The 25250-nt window shown below is 35.7% G+C and overlaps 1 protein-coding gene across 1 annotated transcript in view; it reads right to left on the bottom strand.

Moving 5' to 3' along the window:
* The window catches only part of UBR1 (ubiquitin protein ligase E3 component n-recognin 1), a 63688-nt gene that overhangs the window by 10672 nt on the left and 27766 nt on the right, over nucleotides 1-25250 (bottom strand). The window contains exons 20-38 of the mRNA XM_054400526.1: nucleotides 24776-24839; nucleotides 24248-24372; nucleotides 22936-22988; nucleotides 21801-21903; nucleotides 21253-21301; nucleotides 18551-18705; nucleotides 17526-17625; nucleotides 15787-15896; nucleotides 14443-14532; nucleotides 12730-12917; nucleotides 11406-11611; nucleotides 9235-9328; nucleotides 6717-6869; nucleotides 6221-6318; nucleotides 5520-5613; nucleotides 4107-4255; nucleotides 1777-1832; nucleotides 1373-1469; nucleotides 481-548 (exon numbers count right to left, since the gene is read on the bottom strand). Coding sequence (XP_054256501.1) covers nucleotides 481-548; nucleotides 1373-1469; nucleotides 1777-1832; nucleotides 4107-4255; nucleotides 5520-5613; nucleotides 6221-6318; nucleotides 6717-6869; nucleotides 9235-9328; nucleotides 11406-11611; nucleotides 12730-12917; nucleotides 14443-14532; nucleotides 15787-15896; nucleotides 17526-17625; nucleotides 18551-18705; nucleotides 21253-21301; nucleotides 21801-21903; nucleotides 22936-22988; nucleotides 24248-24372; nucleotides 24776-24839 — 2052 coding nt within the window. The remainder of the gene's footprint in view (nucleotides 1-480; nucleotides 549-1372; nucleotides 1470-1776; nucleotides 1833-4106; nucleotides 4256-5519; nucleotides 5614-6220; nucleotides 6319-6716; nucleotides 6870-9234; nucleotides 9329-11405; nucleotides 11612-12729; nucleotides 12918-14442; nucleotides 14533-15786; nucleotides 15897-17525; nucleotides 17626-18550; nucleotides 18706-21252; nucleotides 21302-21800; nucleotides 21904-22935; nucleotides 22989-24247; nucleotides 24373-24775; nucleotides 24840-25250) is intronic.

The raw sequence follows: 25250 nt of genomic DNA, 5'->3' as shown, positions 1-25250 counted from the left end.
AAAGGGAAGGAACAAATATTAAAGTAACAAATTTGACAATAGCTACATAAGTAATAGAAAGTATATTCTTACTATATGTTTATATTTCATTTCTGTAGTCAATTTAAACCTGTTCATTTATATTCCTAGTTTTAATTCAAAGGATACCAAAAACTCACTGAAAAGCATTAACCGTTTGTGCCCTTCTAGCACGCAGGAAACTCAGAAGCATTTCCATTGTAATTGCCAGTTTAGGTACACAAAGAAGAAAGCTTTAAGTAACAGTGTGACAGAAAAGACTTGAAAGCTAGAAGAGCAAAATTAAAGCTAAGACTTGTAATAGCAGCTACATGCAACCATTTTCTTGTATGCAGTACACCTGTACAATCATTTGATTCATGCAAGTGAACAGATAATGCAAGACTATCCATAGGGTAAAGTACACAGAAATCCATGTTAAAAAGTAAGTATTAATATGAAAAAGAAAATTAACCTGCTTACCAAAACATGAAACATATCTACTTCTAAGAGGGATGGAGTGTCCTCCACTTTAAAGTTTGGAAGAAGAACTATGAAATAAAAATGTCAGTTATGTATTTGGTAGGTATTTCTTCTTTTAGATTGAACTGCAATATCAAAATCTGATTTTAGAGCCTCTATCTTTTCCGTGTACCACTTAGTTAATTGATTATGTATCTGTTTAGCTATTTCCACACACACCCAACCAGCTCACAATTTCAGTGACTATATCATCAAAATCCCAAGGTGAAAATCTTGATTAGAGCTAGAGAAATTAAGTACACACAGTGTTAAAGATGAAGTCCACAAGTATACTTAGGCACTGCAATACTGCCTCACAAGCTAGCCCAGTACAAAACCTGTACCACACCTAAGAATCCTAATGAAGAGAAGGCAAGTCAAAGAGTGGGATTCACAAAGGTCACCATGCTGCCCTCATCAGTAAGAAACATGAAGGGTAGCTATGTGTCTCAAACTAGCTCCTTAATCTACACTGCAAGCAGCCTTTTAAAAGTACTAAAAATTTGAAGTCTTAATAATTAAGAGACAAATACCTGTTTTGTGGCATTACCTAGCTTTTTAGCACAGTATGAGAACTTTGAGCACTGCCAGAAACACATTGTTACTCAGATCACTTAGACATGGTTATCTCCACACCTAGGCAATCCAGGATAGAGGATTGTTTGGGGACTTGATTGACACAGGGCTGCATTAAGAACCATTGATGACTTCTCCTCAGGCAACATTAGAGAAACTGAAGTCAGCACTGTTGTCAGTAGTCTAACTTTTGCCTCTATGCTGTACTATTGTGAGTGCCATTTTGCAATAGAAACCTCAGCAACATTCAAGGTAGGCATGAAATGGAATACCATACCTCCTAGAAGACGAACCAGATGTTTCTGTATCAGGACCTGTGGTGATGTTGTTCTCTGAGCAGCTGCAAACTGCACTAATGCTTTAAGGCCACTGTGCTAGAGCACAAGAGAAAATGGTTGGACAGGAAAAAGATGTAAGTGTAAAATAAAGCTGTAAAAACATCTACAAATAGAAAACACACTGATAATTTACTAAAAATTTCCACGTGTAAGTAGAAACATTCTTCCCAAAATGCTCTTTATTTTATCAATCTAAACATTTTGAGAGCTATTCCTCAACAAAGAATGATGTTATGTCAGCACTTTCAACAGAAAGGTTTTTTATGTGTGGGTATATATATATACATATATTTAAAAATTGGTTTTTTGTTTAAAATCTATTGCATATCTTACTTGCCCATACCTGTCTATTTTGTAGAGATCCAAATAAAGGCTTTCCCTCTGTTTCCAAGAGGTTTTCTTAAAATTAAACAGAAAAAAATAAGTTGCTTTGTTCTACAGAAGCTAACATTTCTGTTAGAATAGACTTAGCCCAAAATTAATTCATTCTTAGTATATGTACTTCCTTTTAAAGCTCAACTTTACTCAAATAAGAGAATTCTCTTGAACAACAACAAAAATCTGTCTTAAAAAATACTGAATGTTTCCCAGATAAATGGTTGTAACAAGCTTTTTAGAAACATTTGGTTTTCATACCTTGGTAACTAGGGGTTTAAGAAAACACTTTCATGTCAATGATGATACAACCTACAGGTTTAGTCATATTTTAAGTTATCCTCATAAAATGTGCTCAAACCACTAAGGTATATTTATAGGGATGCTACACAGCCATGGCTGCATTTGACTACAGTCTAACAAAAAGCATTTTGAAAAAAAATGCCCGAGCTGGAAGAAAATTCAGCTTTCTCCTTGAGTGCATAGGTTGTGAAGGGAAAAGAAAATAAACCCATAAAAATAAGAAACCAAATTAACCCAATTGAGTAAAACAGTATCCATTGAAATGTTTTTGCGCTTTAGTCACTTTTCAGAGATTAATCTGTGTGCTTCAAGATCTTGAATTTTTTGTTTGTTTGTTTTCCCTGAGTTTTTTCTGGTTGGGAAGTTTTTGTTTGACTGTTTCAGTATGTTAGTTGTGGTAGTAGTGTATGTTGTATGTACTATGTGTAGTAGTTAGCACTTCTGTACACTGGTGTAACACTTAACACGTGGAGCTGCTGAAGAAACATGGGAAAAATCAGATCTGCATTTGTCTGGCTCTAGGCAATGAAAGCAATTCACATCCCATACTTTCAACCTCCTCTAAAGACCCCACCAGTGGAGGTAGCTACAGTGCCTTGCCTAGGTAGCTTGGCCACAGGCCTGTGAAATGGTTTTAATAACGCGCTCTAAGACTAGATTCAAACCTAGCATACTAGAAGCTACGTAAGCAGTTCTGCTTTACAGTTTCATGGAATTGTGTTCTATTTGTTAACAACTAGTATGTCCTAAGACAGGTCAGACCATCACAGTGGTCTCTCTGGTTTGATAGTCTTGACTTGATATGGCATCTGAATTATCTATTTCTGACCTTCAATGCCTTCAATATCACATCGCTGATGAATTATTGCATTTATACACTTGCTGGCAAATTCATCCCTGAGAGCTACAAAGGTTGTTTGGGGTTTTGTTCAGGTATCAAATGAAAACATTCTGCACAGCATTAAATGCATTAATGTTCATAAAGCTTCCAGTTCTCTCCCAACCCATTTGAAATCTCTGCTAAAATATAACACTAGAAAGATGCAATCAGTTTTCATCGCTATTCCTGTCTTACCAGAATATTCCCAGTTCTCCTAAACACTTCTTGAATGCTCTAAACCCCAGTTAGGTCAAGTCCACTAAAGATTTAGTGTAGACTACACTTGTACACTAACAGCTTCACCAATTAAAAAGGACACACCTGGCAGATAGTATTTATGGAGATGTGCAATTACATTCTCAGTTCCTACAGCAAGCATTTCAGACATATCTTTCCCTACCTGAAAGCCACTACAGATTTATCTACAGCTTCACCTTTATTACACAAATTCCTTCATGTATATAGTACAGAAATGAGAATGACTGATAAATATGTGCATTAGCTCCAAAATAGCAAACGTTTCTGGTTGTTATTTTTCTTTCAAAAGGATATTCATGCCAGAGAATGCCCGGTGTGTTGGTTTTGTTTGCTTGTTTCTCTACCAGGTACCTCCTTAGCAATTTCAGAATACGGAAGACCACATTTCTAATTTCATGACAATTCTTCAAGCATAGAGGTGGAAAGATATAATGAGAGAAAACTGCTTCATAGCTGTTAAAGACTTAGCTGTGGAGGAGATGCCTGTAGGTCAACGATCTGAGGCAGCCTGAGAATATTCATTAAACATGCTTAATGCTACAATTAATAACGTGGAACAGGATCACTGACCTCATTCATATCAGTCTTCCATATCTTACTTTATGAACTATCATCTAAGAAAAACTTTATAAAATATTATAGATTATGACTATTATTATAAATATAATGACATGTCATTTACATTGCTGTATTACCACATAATATGACAATTATTCTTGTTATTATTTACACAATCAAACCACTATTATTTATACAACCAAACCACTACTATTTATACAATCAGATTGTATAAAATTATGTGAACCACTGTAAGATTTTCAAGTGATGAGAAGGACTAAACCCAAGTTATGTTTTACCTATACACTGGATGGTAAAAGCACATGTGCTCCAGGTCATCATAGGAATCCGGTAGTCAGCTTCATTTGGAGCAACTTTTAGCCCAACTCTATAAATGGTGGTGGCAAAGAGAATAAGCATCTCCTTTATACTGCTGGAGTATTTGGCTCTGTAAAAGCAACCCAAGATAATTTCAGTCTGAATTATTCATTGTGCTTATTGCTTACTAGTCAATCACTAACAATGTTGGAGTTATTTGTAAAAAAAAAAAAAATCCTTGAGTACAACACAGGAGAAAAGTTTACTAGTTGACAGTAATAGAGAAGTACCTTGACATAACCTCTCAATTTGTATAGCCTGTTAAGAGCTGCCAGGCTGGAAGGAGTCTGTTTCTCTGTATTGTATTACGATTAATATTAAAAAATTGCAAACATCTAAATTAAAGTAAAATACCATGAGAGAAAAAACAGATCTGCGTAAGGAAATATAATTAAGTACTAGAATGAAAATACTTCCCTTTTCATAAGCAACTAAAAATGTTTGCAAATATTAAACACAAGGTCCTTTCAACTGACACTAGGTTAGTTTTCTGCAGTCACATGCAGAAAAGTGCCTAAGCAAAAACACCCACAGTTTTGATAGCTTGTGGTTTGTCTGAAGTCACACATGAAGCTCCATAACAGGAAGAGATGACACACACAGTAAGCCTTCAAATCGTTACAGAGAAGACAATATTACGACAAATTTTGGGGTTTAGCCAAACTCAAATATCATACTGTTTAAGTGCATCCTACAGAATCTTTCCCATAGAGATCAGTTATCAAGAAGGAACAGATTTCAACTTTCTGACTGAATTGTTGCAAATAGCAGACATGCTTAAGTACTTAGCATAAATACAACGTCGCTTAGAAGTAGCAGAAGTAGAGTTCTTATGGCATGATCTAAAAAGAAGACAGGCAGCCTGGTCCCCTTGAAAAAAATCTATCCCTTCATTCTGGTTTAATGGGTGAGTGTTTTTGCCCACGGGAATAAAAACAGAGACCTATTCCTTCGACTAACCTGTGTTACATCATTGCATTCAAAACCAAGTGAAATCTATCCCTGAGACAAACACGTATCAGGAAAATTAAGGCAGATACATTAAATAACTTGGCTAGAGGCATAGGAAGTGACTCAGATCACTGAGGTTGTGGATTAGAAGATTCCAGACTCCTAGCTCTGTATTAAGAACATAACTACCAAAGTGGACTTGAGCAAGAAGTCTACCTAGCTCTGTACAGATGCAATATCCAGTGAATTCTTAATGAAAAGTCTAAGCCCATATTCCCACCAAAGAAATCATACGCCTTTCCTTCAACACAAATCCTGAGGTATATATAGATTATTTTAGGGAGAAAAAGTATAATGCAGATAACTCCTTTAGTAACACTTACGAGGACTGAACTCCAAAACTAAGGATGGAATGGAATTCCAAAGCAGAGTTCCCCATTCCCTTGCTGGTGAAATCTGGAAGATTTTGTTTCTCACCTTGGGGGGGTGGGGGAGGAAAAGACAGGGGAAGAAGAAAAGTATTAAAAAACAAAATAAATTGTTAGTTTTTACAGCACTCTGACAGAAGTTAGACTTTTTATTTTAAACAGCCCTCATCAGCCAGACTGTCTTCTAACCCTCCTCTTCAAATAGTATTTTCTTCTATTCCCAGAAACATAAGGATTAAAGTAGTGCTTTCCTGGTGAGGAAAAAGAATTTCCTGCTTTATAAGTGCAAGTAGTATCTTGACCCTCAGGTACCTTCAGTTCTCTAAAACTGACACGTTTTCACTTTGGCCCTTTTTATTTAATTTTATCTTTTTTTCACTACATCCTAGTCCATACAGAAGTTTAACTCTTAAGTGTCAGTTGGTGACTACCTCTCGACTACCCTCTCCAAGTATACATGATTTCTTCCGCAAATAATAATGGAAGAATTTAACAGGAAAGAATAAAAAAGGGCCACAACCTCATCTCCAGATTTCTCTGATACTATATTGACCAATAGCAAAATTTTCTTTATTTGAAGTTTTCTGGTGTTAGTTAAAACATGTACTGGTATATTACACATCACATAGAACAGCTTCCAAAACAAGATACCATACCTTTAGCATTTTTGACACTGTAGCCCGATATCCTGACGGTAATAATCTCTAGCCACCTAGCCAGGGACAGAATTTGAGCTACTGCTTCTGCATCCTCACTGAAAATAGAAACACAAAGCAAATTTTACTTTAATAATCATTAAAGAATCACTTCATCTTTAAAAACAAAGAGCACATTTAGATCAGAATACATTAACTTAGTATTTGCAAAGTTTGGCTGACTTTGCAAATTTTGAGTAAACAGTAACATAAGCGTTAGGCTAAATAATAGATCTAGGTACTTTCTCATCTGATCTCAGCTCTGAAGAACAGACAATCCAAGTAAGTTTTTAAAAAAATAAATAGACTGCCAAAAGCAGTGTATTTGGCTGAATATCCAATAAGGAAATAAGCAGTCTTTTATACAGATTAGGAAGCTCAGCCCAAGCTTTCCTTCTGAATGTCTGAAAGGCTCAAATGGCCCTAAAAAGTGCTGCAGTGCAGTCTAGTAATTCACCTGTTTATTTTTTGAGCCTGCAACGGAACAATAGGAATCACAGTATTGCACAGAGACTTGCAGAGCGGACAAAGATACTCTCCATTCTCCAAGTCAAATATCTGCTCAACATGCAGGCGCTGCCGGAAGTTTAGTTGCATGGCTTCAAAGTACCTACAAGATGGAAAAGGAAATTACTAGCAAGAGGAATGATCAAATGTGACATGATTCAATGTTCAAATAATTAAAAGTGCTATTATCTAGCAAATGCCCAGCCAAGCCAACAAACAAGTGTTTACCTATGATTTGTAACTCTTTCAAGTGCCTACATGTAAAAATAAAAACATTTCAGTATACAGATGAACTCATGCAAAAACTACAGCAACTCTTCCTTGCCTTTCAGATTCTTTTAAATTTCACTAACATTTTCACAGTCTAACTTGTCTACCCTTCTCTACTCTCACATCTCCAACACAATGAAATGTTGTACCTGATGTCTCTCACACGCAACTTGTTACAATAAGTGTGAAACACGGATTGTACGTGTTTTTATTTAATTTTAGGAAAAACAAAAACTACCAGTAACACCTCATGAATGAATAATCAGCTATTCACAGCAATGACTGAGCCTCATGATTAGACCATGAAAACTGTAGCCTTTTAACAGGAAGAGAGGATAATTTATATTACAGTATCACATTTGAGCTATTTTAAACTCAAAAAGAAAAGAAGAAGTAACTATGATTCCTTTTACAGGTTTCATTACGATTTTGCCCCCTCAGTGGAGGCAATGAGCTTTCCAATTTCATTAATGCCTCAGTGGTATTACTAGGAACATAAAGGTCCAATATTCCAATCTTCTTACCCAGATACAAGCAATTAAATTTAGTACTCGTTTTCAGACCGAGTATGTAGGGTCTTAAAAGACAGATATGAAATTATCTAACTGCCACATTAAGGTAATAACTACATTTATTTTTTTCCTCTAAATCATACATCTTAAGGGGAAAAAAAAATCCCATTTGTGTAACAGAAGAAAGGTGAATGTGGGAGTATATGCAGAAGCTCTAATGACTACAGAATATTAAGGAAACTAATCTATTACTATCAACCAAAACATACGTATGTTTCCCCACATTTAAAGAAATACAGTTTTACAAGCAACTCTGCTTCCTCATAACATGGAAACTACAGAGATATCCTATTCATTTGAACTTGTACTGCTTAAGAGAGTATTCTGCAGTATTTTTAGGCTCCACAGATACTCTAAGAGAGGTGTGGCAGGCATCATTTGGAGGAATATTAGTAAGTTAGAATGTCTGTTATATAAAAAATAAAAGACTATACTCAAACCTTCCATGCCATCCTGTATGAGAAGAGCCTGTTGTCCATTTTAATCCCATTTACCCATACAGCAAGTCATCTTTTCTTAAAAAGAGCAAGGGAACTGAGCTCCAATGTTGCACTACTTAGATCTACGCAGATGTAGATGGATCTGCCGAGAGCAGATGCATTACACTCAAAGAACATACTTGTGTATCATTTTAACATGTGCACCTATTTATTCTGTACTGATGTTTCATAGCTAAAAAAATACACACACATAACAGAAAAGCAAATGACAAGCACTAGAAGTTTAGTCAGATTTTTTTTTGAAGTCAAATGGTACAAGTACAAACAACAAAGCTCAAGAAATACAACAGTATAAAGTAGCTTGCAAGCGTATGACCCAACTCTCTCCATCTGTTGATAAAACTTCAGTGAGGTTGTTTGTGTTACTATATCACACTATTACCTTGTTTGGCCTTGCCAGGCCTGAGTCAAATGCAGATGGTATTGTTTTGCACTCTAATCCTGCAAATGTGGCTGCTATCAGGATGGCTTTATTCTGCATTTAAGGTTACTCAGTCTTTTAAAATTTCAGGTTTCATTCTAATCGAACACACCTGGTCTAAACTGTGTACTCCCAAGAACAGGAATCTAGTGAAGATTTTTAAGCACTGCATCAATTCTTCCCTCTTACTTTTTATTAAGAGTTTGTTCACCAATAGGGGAGGAGAAGAAACAAATGGTAGATTTAGCCATTCATATTCTATTCTAAATGCATCTGAAGTCTCACTGAAATAAGCTAACTTCATCCTGTAAGTACGGAACTGGTGACAGACTTTCAGTCAAAACAATGCTGCTATGGAACGCTCACCTGGAACATCCTATTGCTTCTCGTTGGATTGCTCAAATATAAACCTACAAGAGTGGTTTCTTATTCTTGAACGACTTTAACCCATTTATTTGCATAAATTAGTAAGTGCTTACAGATTTTTCTTTGGGTCACAGAAGGCACTAAAAACATTTGATGACGATTTTGTTCATCAGGTGAACTTACTTTGTGCCATGTTTCATTTTTGATGAGGTACAAATAGTTTCAACTCCTTAACTGAAATAACCAGTTACTGTACAGTGTTTTAGTGTGCACTTAGATGTTTCGGAAAACAGATCAATAAAAAAAGAAAAAAAAAAAAAACAAGAGAGACAGCCTTACTTCTGCCAGCACGCTGCATGCATCACATGACCACAGCTTCCTGTGTGGGTCCCACAAGGTAAGTCAGGGTGCATGAAGAGAGGATCCAGCGTATCTAGAAAGACACAACAGAAAGGACTTCTTCAAAGAACAGAACCAGTATGAACAGAAATAAGCAACAGTATACACAGAAAACAACCCTTCAGATCTCATTTTCCCACTAGCACATTAAAATCCTACTTGGCTAGAGCTTTTCCAGACCAATACTCCAGCAAACTGCAAGACAGTGCACCTTAAACTGGTGAAGGCTAATTATTTTGCAAAAGACAACAGAATTCAAAACCAACAGTAAACTGATTTAAAAAAAGGAAGAAAAAAAAAGGGAAAACCAGAAAAAAAAGGGTTCTTCAGTACTGGAAATGCTCTGTGGTTGGATTTGCTATCATTGAAGTTTTTAATGCATATTTAATTGTATTTGTAAATGAAAGAAAGTGGAACTACTAAGACAAGAAAGATTAGGCATTTCTTCAAGTATTTCCTTATATTTTCAAACCATATTAACAGCACTGCCAAATAACAAAGTCAAGCCTATCTTTCACTGATCTTGCATAATTCTTAACAGCAAAAACTTGGAGAATGCAATGGTGTCTCTGTGCTACATATGCACTCAAAGCGAGATTCCCTTTTACCCTTAGCGTTATCAAAACAATAGTGAACTAAACACCACCAGCCCTCTAATCCAAAAACACCCAACCCAAAACCTAACAAAACTGAAAAAACCCAAACAAAACCAGAACATCATACAAAAACTCTGGTATCCAAATTGCACCAAACATAGAATTCTATCTGACAGCATCAGAAGCTGCTTTTAATGTAGTGGAGACAGAAATAAGAAAGCTAACACAATGGTATAACGCTGATTTGCCACCATGTGCACTTCTGCTCTGAGAGCAAGCATTTTTCCACTTATTTAGGTCTCTAAGGAAGGGGGGAAGGAGAGAAAAAAAAAGTTTTAGGACCATGCAGTAGAGTAAGTACTATAAATAACAGGAAAAAAGTGGCTTCTGGAAAGGGAACTTCATTCTCTTCCTTTTTCAATTACTTCAATAGCCCAACACATCACTGTAGAAAGCTTACAAGTGTATCTTGCCAGAAAAGCATAGGATTTAATTTGTACTTCAAAGTACCACACAAGAAAGCAAATAAAAAAACAGATGTAATTAGTACATGGCCTAGATACAAATTCTATACAGCTGGCTCAAGATTGCAATTGTCAGTAGTTCACTATTAAGAAAAAAAAAATAGATCAAAAAGGACTCTGTAGGAGTCAGACCTAGGACTTATAAGCATTTGGTTAATAACCCTGAGGAGGAAACATAAAACATCGTAAGTGAAACAATTTGGTAAAGGTCGACAAGCATGACAGAAAACAGAGTAATATCCTGGAGAAATAAGAAACAATGCTGAACTTTACTTCAGAATTCTATTTGATAGCATTCAAGACTGTACTTCAAACACCGAAGCAGGGATAATGAAATGCACAAACAGAACGTCAAGCTATTTGCTAGACAGTAATTTAAAAAATAGGACATTGGGTTAATTTTGCTTTATGAGCTTCTTATGAGTCAATGATATCTTGTTCTAAAACAGGACAAAACTATCAATAAGCTATTATGCAATTCCAACTTGTGGTTTGGTTTTTTTTTCATCAGATGGTGTCATAGGATCCTTGCTTATATTTTTCTGTTTTATTATGTTGGTGCTTATGTTCCTTCCTAGACACAAAACCAAACCAAAACTACAAAACCTCCTAAGGCTGCCAAATGGGCCTCTGATAGTGTTAATGTATTTCCTCTGTATTGGCAAAGTTTTCTGCTGTGCTTGAATAAACAGGAACTATTAACATTCTTGGATTTTTTCCCATAGTGACCACTCCTACTCAGTCCCTAAGGTTTATAAAATCTTGTGAGATTAAAGCATTCTCTGACTTCCCAGGGACAAATGGAAATCTTCACACACTTCTCATTTTTAAGTTTTAACACAGGGACTTCAGAACGATGCAAATGTTTTCACTTTCTATTAAGGAGGATAAGGCATTCTGCAATCTGACTGAATAGAGTTAAATTGGGTTCAAAGGGTACAAACTCTAAGTAGAGAACTGCTTTTAGTCCAGAAGAAGAAAAACTGCATACCCCCTGAGAGTTCAAGAATTCTGCTCCTGTTCTGAGTTAAGGCAGTTGATTTCTGGACACAGGCAGACAATACCATGGCAGCACTTTCCAACTTTACTTCCTGCTCCTCTTGACAAAGAATGCAGGTCAGAACTTCTTTCTCAGCAACAGATGGACCTCGTTTGGGACCCAATGCAATTCTGGAGTAATCAACTCCTGAAGACATGCTGTAAGACCACCACACAGAGAAAATAAACAGATGGCTTTTTCTAAGCAAACTTGTTCTTCCAGGCATCTAAAAATGTCATGTGCTGCTAACATTCCTGGGTTTCTATCAACAAGTGCTTTGCAAAACCACATGATGACCAAACAATAAAGAAACACCTCAATCCTCAATGAAATGCAATATTCTTTAAAAATACAAAGTGGAAGCCAGTTAAGAGAGACCAACACAAATAACTGTGGATTCTGACATTAGGCAGGTAATTGAGGAACTTGTATTCAGCATAGACAGGATTAGATACATTTTAATCCTATAGACACTAAAATTGTTACCCATTGTTGAAGAAAACACACTGAAAACGAGCACCACTATCTTAACTTAATGCTTTGTGACACAATAAGTATATTTTCTCCCCCGCTCCGCCTCCCAAGCATTCCTTATTCCAGAGTTCAACAATGATTTATAGAACATCATTTATAGATCACAACACACAGAAGTGATTTGTAATGTTTTTCCCAGCAGGTATCTCTGTTTTCCAACTAGAATAAAATTAAGTTGTGCTAGGTATAGTACATGGTTGAACTGTCTCTAGAACAGGAGCAATCCATACCACCGAAATTATAACCAACAAAGCAAACAACTTCAGTATGAAACGAATTTTTTTCAAGTAATGAGCAGAAATACATTACCAACTTGAGCTGCAGAAAGCTCATTTTCTTAAGTAAAAATTACTTAATAATACGGCATACTGGCTTTCAGATTCCTTACAAATTACTTCTATTTTCATAGAAAGCAGACAGTCACCTCTGAAATAAGTGTTGTCAACTCAGCAGGTTTCTAAAGGCATCTTTCAAACACTTCAAATATGGTATACTTGTATTTTTTTTCTTATTGTTTACCTTACACTGCTCTACTAAGAGCGTGCACTGTTCTTACATTAGCATGCAGACGCTAGTTTACTCTTAAGTCATCTTCTGTTTCAGAATTATATGTCAATAGAGACACTGACTGGGATGACACAATCTGTCTCCTGAAAGTAATCTTAAATTCTACGTAGCATAATGAACTCAGGTAGCAGGCAATGAACTCTTGCCACCATAACTCTGGATATCTTGTTCTTACCTTTCTTCCTCCATAATGGCATCATCTTTCCCCTGTGCCTCCAGTGTGTTTTCATACAAGAGCTTATGGGTTTCAATAAAATTCCTCTGTAGTGCAGACATCTGGGCCATTATCTTCTGACGGTGCAACCTAGCTGCTTCTGCCTTCCTCTTCCGTTCAGCTTTCTCTTTATCCTGAGTGCTCTGTGACTTACAGTAAAAGAGTGTAGCAAAATCACAGCCAAGGGAGAAGACTCTAACCTCTGACATTAAATTCCTTAACTGACAAGACTACTGATTACAAAAAAAAAAAAAATCTATCTGAAACATGTAAAACTAAAACCTTACATGTTGAATATGTTTGTTAATCTTGTCAGCAGAAAGACTCTGAGGGGTCCACAAAAGATCACTAATACAATCCCTTGCTCAAAGACATGATCAGTAACACCTGATCGATGTGAATTACCTGCTTGTCTGCTCTTAAAACTTGATCAAGGTGACCATCACAAACTTATTCTAGTGTTACAGTTTTCTCCCCATAAATGAATCCCATATGTATCAGTATCTGCCTTACAAAAATTTAGGAAAAAATTATCTTCAATTATCCATGGATGACACAGCATATAGATGACAGCACACAGATTGTTCCTACGTTTTTCTGGAAGGATTTTATGCATCTAAGGATTGCATTTTGCTTTATTCCTCTTTATTGTAGACTGGAAAACTGTTTTTCTTCCAGTATTTCCTCATCTATTACATTTTCAAAAACTATAAACAAAGTATTCATATAATTTGGAAATGTAGACTTCAAAGGACACAGGTAGAGTTAATGAAACCACATAGAACCTAACTCCTCTTGCTCAATTATCTAAGGCACAAATTCAGCATTTTACACATCGCTTCAATTCATGGTATGAAACAACAAATTGCTCCACAGCAGCAAAACTCTAGGAGTCTCATTTCTGACTTCTGTTATTTGATTCCCCTACCTCACCAGGTATCATATGACACCTTTCTCAAAAAAGAAAGGCAGCATATGCTGTGATAAATTTAGAGCTACATAGGCATGCAATGACTAGCCAAGAGATTGTTTGGCAGCAAGATGCTGCCAAACAGAAAGTACAAGAGCAAACTGGCCTGTTGTTGCACACTGTCTAAAGGTAATCAGATTCCTCTTTGTATCCAACTCTCAATTTAAACAACAAAACCAGAACAGCAAACCTCATGGCACTGGAGCAATCTCTGAAATACCCATTTCACTCTGTCATTTGACCACTGGATTCAAAAGTTATTTTTTAATAGAGACAGGTAGAGACTGACAGAATAATCACCTAAGCCTGATGTCTTTATACAATCAAGGCAAAGCAGATTAACCTCTTAGCAGATCACATGAATTACAAGACATCACTTTAAGTGGATTTGTATTTCTAATTATTGCACAATGACAACATAATAGAAAAAGGTGGTCAAATAAAAGAAATAAAAGAAATGAACACAAATGACTTCTCCACTCATGTCAGCTGTTCCACTCAAAAGCACAATCAGACCCCCATTAGCTGTTGGCAATTCCATGAAGCACACTTATTGATTGATCTTCTAATCTAAATCCTATTTGTGGACAATACATCAGAAATCAGTACTTCTTAAGTTAAAATTTTAAGTAATGAGAGTAGCTACTCAAGACACTACATACAAGTGCTCCATATAAGGCTTTCACTGAATATTTTATTATTACCTCATCCCCTTTTGTAGCTTCTGAACCTGATGTAGTCGTCACTGTTGTCAAACTAGATTTTTCTCTCAACCTCTTCACTGTGTCAAACATCTAGGAACAAAGATTTAGATGTCAAAAGCAAAATCCAACTTGGCTCTAATTACAATATAGACAGGATAAAAGCTTTTGATACTTAGTTTCACGTTATTTTTCAGTTTTCAAATGCATTAAATCAACTGCCATATGCCTATGTAACATAACATCTAGCTTAGACAATAGTTCTGCCATGTCTGTACACTAAACCTGACAAACACTGTTCAGCATGAAGGAACATAAAATTTTCCAACTTATCTAGTAGGACTAACACTGCTAAGCAGCTGAAGCATCTCTGCATCAGAAGAATGGATCAAGACTACGAGCTTATTTCAAGTAGGTGAGATGTGGATCATCCCATGGAAACATCTAGAACAGAAAGCTTGCCAGCATTTGTCCTATTAATAAAAACTGAGTCTTCAATTTTCATTTATTACTTTGAGCTAACTTTAGTAAGTGTCCCCAAAGCTTTTATGATATTAAATACTCTACATTTACTATACATATCACTAAAGAGTTAAAATGCACTTTTAAGTGCATTTTACTTTTTTCCTTAGAGTTCTAGTACAACAATTTCTCCAAGAGAAAACAAACAAAACCCAAAAAACCCAAGCAAACAAAACAAACATCAAACAAACAAAAAAACCCACCAAAAATGTCAAACGTGCCAATCTAATGTACCAAGATAGCCCAGTTTCAGTAGCTGAGGATAGGTTTGGAACCCTACTATGGATTCGTGCCCTCTTATCTAAGAGCAGTGTTTTCTATGTTTGCCATCTAAAACAAGAAGTCACCTAAAATGGGACAGGACAGTAGTCCTCCTGCTAAGTGAAAGCAGCAGCTTCCTGTGTTAGAGGAGGTGCCACAGCTCTAGAAGTTTCTCCCATCCCTTCCTGGGTAATAGCAGGGTGTCAGACAGAAAAAAATCGACAGATCAAATGTACAATTTGGCCATTAGTCAGATCCGTGTGACTTAAGCCTCAACACAAGCAGCTTCTAAAACATTTTCCTAGTGAAGAAACCTTTATTTTTTACTTGCTGTTATTTTGCAATAGAAATACGAGAAGTTTATATATTGAAATGTGAGTTATCCAAGCAAAAAATGAGCTAATACTTGAAAGAAGCAAGAGAAGTACAATGACTTTGAAGCATTAATGCAGTATTCAAAAAACCATCTTGGGTAAGAAAAATGTTCAAACAAATTAAGCTTCCTGACATGCAGGAATCATAACATCTTTCACAAAAGCTTTCTGAACTACTAAAATGAGATACCTGCAGTATCCAATTGACTGTGTCCTTCTGTGCCTCTAACTGAGGAACTCTCTTTAATTTTTCCAGAAGCATTAACACGTTCACAGCATTCAATGCTGAGCTTCCCATTCCTTCACAAAGTAGAGAAAGATACAAGAGAGTAGCTTTTCAGTGGAAAAAAACAAAGGAACATAAAACATGTAGATGAAAACATACAAGAACACAAGCTGTGTAGCTACATTTCTGGTTTAATTTCAATTGTTTATGCAAGTTAACTGTGGTATAACCTTTTCCCCTTGTAGATCAATAAATTTTGCTACTTCCAAGAGCAGAAGTACAGACAAAATCAGAATTGCCTTGTTCTTCAAGGAGAAGCAAGAAAGCTCTTAGAGCTTAAGTAAGTTTGCTAGAAGTGTAGCGTGCACAGAAAAACTCAACACAAAAAATATTACAATTAGTGTTTTGCTTCCTCACACCTTGGTAACAGTCCATAAGGTTCTACACCATTCTCTAACACAAGCATGCTTTAAAATTGAAATCACTCTCTTCAAATTTATTTCTTTTGCAGCACTTTCCACTTGAAATTCATTTGCACATTTTAGAAGTCAAATACGGATTCTTTTTCTAATTTAACTTGTTTTTAAAATCACTTTTCAGTAAGAGTCTTCTTACAAAGATTAATTTTTTGTTGATTTTTTCTTTTTTTTCTTTTTTTTTTTTTTTCATTCCTTACATATAAATAGGGGTTTGGGTTTTGTTTTTTTTCGGGTTATACAAAACTAAAGCTGGCAAAGAATTCTAACATCTCAATTGTAATTACTGAATGTATTCCTAGAGTTGATATGAAGCTCCTTTAATAGAAATATACTCAGTGGGACAATACTTATCCTTGTTCAACTGTAAAGAAAAAATTGAGAGAGAGAAAACTCTTCTAAAACTCAGTGACACCTCTTTACACAACGTTTTTAAAAAAATTAAACAAGGGCAGTATAGCTGCTCTATGTATTTATTTATATAGGAAGTATTTAAAAGACATGTAGATGTGTTGCTGAGGGCCACGGTTCAGTGGTAGACCTGAGAGTGTTAGGTTAATGGTAGTAGTCTTAAAGGTCTTTTCCAACCTACACAGTTCTAGGATTGTGTTTCAAAATTCTTATCTCTATTTCATCTCTCAAGTGACAATTATGTTCAGCCTGAAAATTAATTACTTTTTTCAATTATTCTTACACATGAAGCAGTAACTCTATGTAAAATGAAAGCTCCCATTCACTAGTCCTGAGAAAGTACTCTACAGGCTTTTAGAAAGAAATTGAAGAGGAAAAAGACACTTCATAGCTGCTAAATTGGGCTTCTACTCTCTCTACTATTGTACAAGACTTGAACTTGCACATAAATCAGTAACTGTACAGTTCAGGAGTATGTAAGATGGAGACAGTTGACTTAAAACCACTATCTTTTTCCAAGGAGTTCTTAGTTGCTATTCCAATAATGTTCTTGTGAAGGAAGAATCATTTTCAGTTAACCAATGAGTATTAGTTTTTCCTTTCTTCCCTAGGAGAAGCACATCTCCCCTTCAGCATACCTGGTAACCAGGAACAAAGGAGCCTAGCCATGTTTGAAAGCATTAAAAGAAAAAAAAACCCACAACATGAAATCGTTCCTGCTTTACATCACTGAATGCGTTCTTCTAGTTTACTTTTGGCCTTGCAAAATCAATATAGCCTAATTTACTCTGCCCTTTTAAAGAAAACTCAACATACGTGTTGCTTTGTGATAAAAATCAAAGGTTACTTCTTCTTCTGGAGACTTCTGTAACTGCTGCTTCTCTTCTAGTAACCCTAAAGAAAGGATATGAAGCACCTGAAAAAGAGCAGAATAGTAAATCACTCACTGTTAGAGGCTTGAAAAAGTGGCATATGAAATCAGGATGCTTAACATTAGTTTTGTATTACATGCTGATTATATCTATGACAAAATACAGAAATGAGGAAAAGTGCAGAGACTGTGCATGGAAACTGGAATAACAACACACAAAATTTTCCTGCTTATTACTTGCACTCACTTCACATTGTATACATAGAACTATTGTAATTTTGTTGACATAAATCTATGACTATTTTGTTAATTCGTAAGATTAGCAGGCAAGGCAATTTAAGTAATCTGTGCACTCTAATAAACAAAAATGATGAATTCAACGAGTTTGTACATTCACATTCTAATCCTATAAAGACAGAAAATAACTAACTAAAATAATACTAGTAACAACAATCAACAGCCACCTTCGATATTGGTAACTCCTTTTTTTAAAAGCATAACGTCACTGTGGGAAAATTCAATGTTTAAACACTTACAAAAATACACTATTTCATGAGTGAAGCCTCAAAGACATTTACATACTTGGAGACTTCGCAGGATACAAGATGAAACAATTCCAATTTCTTTAAGATGATCAAACTGTTACTTACTTGAACATGAAGCTTCAGGCAAAAGATGATGTAAGGAGAATTAGATATTGAGACAGCTTAAGTAGTGAGACAACATCAGAAGGAATGTGAAGTAGAAAACTGAGTGTATTCTCAATTTAATACTATCATGTTTCACATTTCTATTTTATAGTGGGGATAAATAATTAAATTTTTTTTCTTTGTGAGAAAGATTTATAAATCCAGCTTTGAGAACAAGCAAATTCTTATTCTCCCAAGCTGAAGTTTATCTTTATGTATTTTTATCTCATCATACGCAGTTAACATGGCAATGACCATAGGAAGACAAGAGCTAACCATACCATTTGAATCATAGCTTCAGTCCACAAATGGGTTTCCAGTTCTACTGCCCTCTGAAGAATGGTCCGCAGTATGTGCATCATAACATCACAATTCAGAATCCTCACCACGTTGCTGAATGCAGGACTGAAGTCTGGAGGAGGTGGTGGTGGCAATGCTAGAAAATTGAGATGTGCAAATGTATTAACAAACTGGCATCTTACCACAGATTGCAAGTAAAATGTAGAAAGCACAAACACGAACTCCAGCAAAAGAACTGGACGTTTAAACTAATAAGACCACACTGAATTCCAATTGTTTATCCAGCTCAGCCTCTACCTTTAGCACAGCTAAGTACTTTTAGTAATTTCTTACATAAAACACATGCAAACTACACTGACCAATCACAAGTATTTAGTTGCACCTCTAAATGTATATCCTTAATACTCTACACAGGCTTATTTCTGTCTGTACGTTGCACCAGATAGAAAGTTTTCAAGTAGTTGAAGAAGAGCAAGCTGTGGATCTTCAGAGTGTGGTGTCCCACATTACTGTCCCATGTTTAAGATGGTTGGAGTTCTAAACTACTGCCTCTGGGACATGCCCACCATTTCTAGTTATGTACACTTTCAGAGCTAATAGCAAAACTGTGTGATGTTGTGTCTCACCCAAAAGCCATCTGGAATACTGGCATCTACTAACAGCAGCTCACTTAACACTGCAGCCTTTCTCTACCTGGAAGCACTAACTTAAGTCATCTTTTCTTTCTCTACTTTCAGAAAACGTCTATGAACACAGGTCTCTAAAACCATTAATCTTTTGACAATTTAGACTAAATGAATTATAAAAAGCTACTGATGGAGATAACACAACCACATTGTGGTTGTGGCACACGTATGAAGTATTTGCTACAAAATGAGTAGTCTCAGAGGAACATGCATCCATGTAATTGGTTATCCTGGTATTTTGGAACTGTACCACCCTATTACATCAATGTGAGTTTCTGACAATTACATCTAAACATCTGAATTGTAAAAAGAATTTTACAAAATACATGTCCCTGCTAATATTATAATTTGCTAAAGTGAATAGGGGGAAAGAAAAATAAAAGGTACTACTGCAAAATCCATCAACTGTATAAAATAAACACTGGAGAAAGAAAACAAGAGTAATCCTTTATTATTTAACCCAAAATCATCTTCCCCTTGTTTTCCAGCGATCAGTCTTCCATGTTACTTACAACTGAAAGAAATGAAAGTTTCTCAAAGCAAATGCGATTTCTGATTTAACTGTGTCCCCTAAATGACAAGGCTAATTTATTCCTTTTGTGTTCCACTGTTTCAACTGAAAGAACACAAAAGCAAATAAAAATGTTACCAGAATGAATTTTAACCACCTGCGGCACAAAATGCTGTAGTATCCTTGATTGCACACAAAAATCAATATACCAAATTTCCCATTCGAGCTCTGTTTTATCAGAGCCATCCACTTAGACCATGTTGCATCTGTCCTGTGATGTGGTGAAGAACCGTTACCTTTGAACATCCAATTCAAAACTAGTAATCTAGGAGCTAAAAGAAGTTGTGACCCAGTTCCATTTACTTCAGAAGCAGCTTTTACTCCTTCAGAAGCAGCTAATATCTCTTTCTCTGTTGGAGTATAACTCGCCTCTGAGCCTTTGCAGCCACGACTCCAGAAACCAACATCCATGCGTCTCCCCTGGAGCTCTTTGCCATAAGCACCAGGTGGACCATTGTCACTTGCAGCTCTGTACAGAACGTTCTTAACGTCTGGACCAGTTCCAACAGGTCCCAGACCCACTGCATGGACGACTACTCGCTTTATTTGATCAAAAGCTGCTTGTTACTCAGGACCCTGCTGGAGACTGTTTCTCTTCCAAGTCACATCATAAAGAAGTTTCACAATCTGACTGTATCCAGGAATATGCAGTCTCCAAAATCCCACTGTGCCTAAGAAACAGAGTTTCCTTCTTATTGATGGGATTTGCCATGGTGGAGACTCTGTTTATCACAACGCTTCAGAGTAGGAAGCAAAGACTGAAGTATTCAATTGGAAGGGCAATCTGGGGAAGGAAATAATTCTCTGTTGCAACTCACAAAAGCAGGTGATAGCTGACATTAATAAACTGCTCATTGTACTTGTTTGTTCAGCTCAAACTCTTCCTTGAACTCACTTAATGCTCAAGAGTTGAATAGGTAAAATCAAAGGGAAATAACATTTGGGTTACAATAGAAACATGAGGGCTTAGTTATACACATTTGCATCTTCTAAAAAATTAAAATTTTGATTTACAAAATTTAAGGCTCAATTTTAAGAATGGATATAAGCACTAGTTCCTGTAGCAATCTTCTCTCCATAGCATTATTAGGTCTTAACATTGGGCTAAAGAAACTACTTACAAAAACAAACCAAAAAAATCCAAAAAACACCACCACTTCTGTTACCTAGTTACACCATCATAAAAATCTAAGCTGTTCATTTTGTCAGGGGTTATTATGCCATGTTTATTTATCTACCTGAAATTTAAGCTAAAAACTCTGAAACTCCTATCTTTGTTTAATAAAAAGAGAGAATCACTACAAACTACAATAAATTTAATATGAACTCGACTACACAAATGAAGTTACAAAATCATCTCCCAAAGCTCATTTTATATGCACAACTGCATCTCACATTTACTGAGTCATCTGTTTCAAAGTTTTACCTTCATCTCTGTTTTCTTGTTTTCTTCTTTTCTTTTGTGTATGTTCAGCCTACAGAAAAGGTAGTGTTATTATATCAGCATCTTTACAGAAGTATACAATAAAACAATGAGAATTCTAAACCAGAAATCTGGCAAGATCCATAGTCAGTACTTGGTCATGTAACTAGACTCTTGTCTGAGAGCTAGCCAACAGCACTGCATTTTGGACTTCATTTTGTAGTAGACAAACAATTGGACATACTGGCTTCCTCAGTAAGAGTTGTAAAAGCAAAGCTTGGGATTTTCCAGTTCAAAAATCATTCTTACCATATTTTGGTCTTAACCTAAACAGCATTAATGTAGAAGTAATTTTAGGCATAATATCAATGCAAACCATACCACATGAATTTATACTAACAACTTCAACTTCATTATAACTTGGGTTCTGCAATTAGTTGCACTGAATTGAATTCATTTCTTTAGATTCTATTAATTCTTTTGACCTAGCAAAATTTTTTAGACGATGTACATGTTTTTTAACCTTTGAGAGTGAATCTTATACTGCTTACCTTGCTGTGCTGGGTCTTAGTATAGTGATAAAAGAACATATTGAACTCCTTCAAGCATTCTTCTTTCAGTTCATAAACTCCATGACCAGACACACCCGGTTTCCTTACACAGAAATATTTCATGACATAGAAACTAATAATTCATGTTCAGCACATTTCTGAATGTAAGCAGACCAGTAATATAAATTTCTAAGAACATGCTAGTAAGCAAAATAGTGATGGTTGCTTCATTAATTTATAGAGTGAATACAGGTATCAGCTTTTAATGTTCAAGACTGTTCAACTGCTACAAATCCTACCCTGCAGCAAAATATTTCTAGTCTGTACAATCTACAGTACACCAGATAGCCTCTGACAGGCAAATTCTTTTTCCCTTTATGACTTACAATTTCAGACACTGGATGTTGTTACATCAAATTCAGTATTTTATTTGACCAAGGAACAAAACAGGTAAAACAGCTCCTTTCCAGCCACTTAGATTTTTTCAAACCTTCGCTGTAATTCTCAAAGCAAAATTCTTAGGTACACCTCTATAAATATATTTCTATATACCTATAGACATTTCTACATAATTGCTAGGTATATTTCTATAGCTGCCCTTGATTAATAAACAAGCAAGCCACATGAAATTTAAAGTGAAGTATACTAAAATGACTAAATTTGAGATTTTTGTGATAAAAATCGCAGACATTTGAACAAGGTTTTCAGTTTTCTCAACTGCTACAACTAATTATTCTTTATTGCATATTTATATATGCATGTTAAAAAGAAGTAACTCATATCTGAAGGCTACACCAAGTCAACAACTTGGTACAATGAGTTGTTAAGGTTTCCAACCATTTCTGAAATATAATGAAAGCTTTTGAAGACTTTCCCACTAGGAGTTAAGATTATTCGACTGAGACTTCTCAGACTGAATTTGAGGAAAGCAAGGGGCAAAAGGAAGCAAGCAGCAGCTCTGGATATTCCATGCCCTTTTCTTTCCTATGTGTATTTGAAAGTGTGCACATTTCAAGACAGCAAAATATTAAGAGAAGAGAGACTGTGCAGTGCAGCCGGCTTAACCCATACAATTAAAAAGGTTTTATTCTACATTTATACTACAGTGAAAAAAAGACCAGTATTAAGAACTTACTTAAATGTAGCCACTTTATCAATTACATTCTCCAAGCCAGTTTCATTGTTCTCCTGGTAAAGGGAAAAAAAAATATTTTCTTTAGGTGTAACAAAAATAGATATAAATATATAATATATAATATAATATAATATAATATAATATAATATAATATAATATAATATAATATAATATAATATAATATAATATAATATAATATAATATAATATAATATAGATATAAATATAGATTTAGATTTAGATTTAGATCAATTCCCTAGCTCATTAATTAACATTTTGGCCACTAGTATTCAGAAAGCAAATATTGATCAGTGACAAGAAACACCAAAGACAGACCATACTTTCAATTACATATGTAAAGTTTTCTTTATATCACAGCTGGTCTCCAGAAAAAAGAGCAGTGCCTTACATAGCCTCAATGGAAGGAAAACCAGAGTTTTAGTCTCTTAAAACACTCAATCTGGATCACCCATTATTGGTTTCTGGTAATAATTCTAGGCTACTAAATTTACAGCTTTCACAGACTGTAAAATCTAATTCACATTCTTCCTCTCCTTTGCTTGAATTTTGAAGCGTTAGAATACAACGTCAGGGAAATCTGTACTTTCAAATAGACCTGCACAATACTTGACTTCTAATAGGTCTGCACAAGTTAAAGAGATCAAAATTACAGAATCAAACTCAGTGATGGTACACAGGGCAGAGTGGAATCCAGATGCAGGGTCCTACAAAGCCAAAAGAGGAAATACTTTTTAAACTCTTCTTTTTGAATTTAGGAAAGCTACAGCTGAATATCCTGTAAGATTCCATGTCTTCATCAAAAGGCACAATCCCCACACAACTTTTCAGATTAGACCATACTGGAATTAGAATCATAGAATCATAGAATCAAGAAGGTTGGAAGAGACCTCAAAGATCATCGAGTCCAACCTGTCACCCTACACCTCATGACTATCTAAACCATGGCACCAAGTGCCATGTCCAATCCTCTCTTGAACACCTCCAGGGATGGTGACTCCACCACCTCCCCGGGCAGCCCATTCCAATGGCCAACCACTCTGTGTGAAGAACTTTCTCCTCACCTCCAGCCTAAACCTCCCCTGGCGCAGCTTGAGACTGTGTCTGGTTGCCTGGGAGAAGAGACCAACCCCCTCCTGACATCTACATCAGTAAAGTGTGTAAAGTTCCTCTATCATGATGTTTTGTAATTCTGAAATCAACTTTTGAGTTTTGTATCAAAAATAAAATGCTTCCATAGGGAAGGGAAAGAACAAAGACATAAAACAAGGAAAAGTGAATAAATGAGGACTCACGTCTTCAGGCAAGGACTTGGTAATTGCACTGTGAGCCATTGGTTCAATACATAACAGATGGATGATTTCCCTCATGGTAACATCTTCTTTTGTCACATTACTCACTCCAGGCACATATCTTTCACCTACCAGAGTGAATCAGGAGCAGAAGAATGACAGATACAGAGGTAATGCTATTGCTGAGATATTTCATAGTTAAGTTTGAATATGCCAGAAAGCTGTCCCAAGTGTCTGAGGGGAAAAGGGTTTATAGTCCGGATTCCTAATAAAATGAGCTACAATAAAGTTTCTCTTCATATTCTACTTAATAAATATAAGTTTATTTAACAGGGCTTTTTTCACTATGCAACTCCTATTGCTTCTGGTTGGTAAATATTTGTGGTACTATTTAAAATAGACTACAATCCAATTAAAACTGGTATTCTTCAGTATCCTCTCTGTACCATCTATGTTAAAGAAAGCAATCAAACTTGTTTTGCCAAACTTTAACAATCCAGTACTACAACAGCAGAGAGCAATTAAACTTACCTACAACATAGATGACAATCTGCAGCATCTCTTCTATTAATACATTATATTGTTTGATCAAATCCTAGAAGAATTAGAGAAACCAGTTAAAAAAAAAAAGTCAATCTGTCACACAACACTGAGCTCAGCCTTCAGGACTTTGCTGAAGTACTGTACTGTATGAAGAAACCTCCTCTAACAAGCTGAAAAAAACGTCTGCTCTTGTGGGGGATTCTGCAATTGAAGTGCAACATTCATGTGCAGGAAAAGAAACAGCTAAAAACATATCCCAAATGAAGGATTACATGAAAGTTCAAGCATCAAAAACTACCACAACAATCAAGGAAAACTCAAGCCAAAATAAGAACATGTAATATGGCTTAAGAGACAGAAATGAGTTTGGTCGATGGCCTATGAAATAGAAGTTAGAGAGGGTAAAACCTGTTTGCTAATCCTGAGTAAGCCTCTACAAATTCTGAATACAAAGTAATCCACT

The sequence above is a fragment of the Indicator indicator genome, chromosome 4 (assembly GCF_027791375.1).
Source record: "Indicator indicator isolate 239-I01 chromosome 4, UM_Iind_1.1, whole genome shotgun sequence".
Classification (NCBI taxonomy): Eukaryota; Metazoa; Chordata; class Aves; order Piciformes; family Indicatoridae; genus Indicator; species Indicator indicator.
The sequence above is the reverse complement of the archived record's forward strand: the minus strand, read 5'-3'. Positions and strand labels throughout refer to the sequence as shown.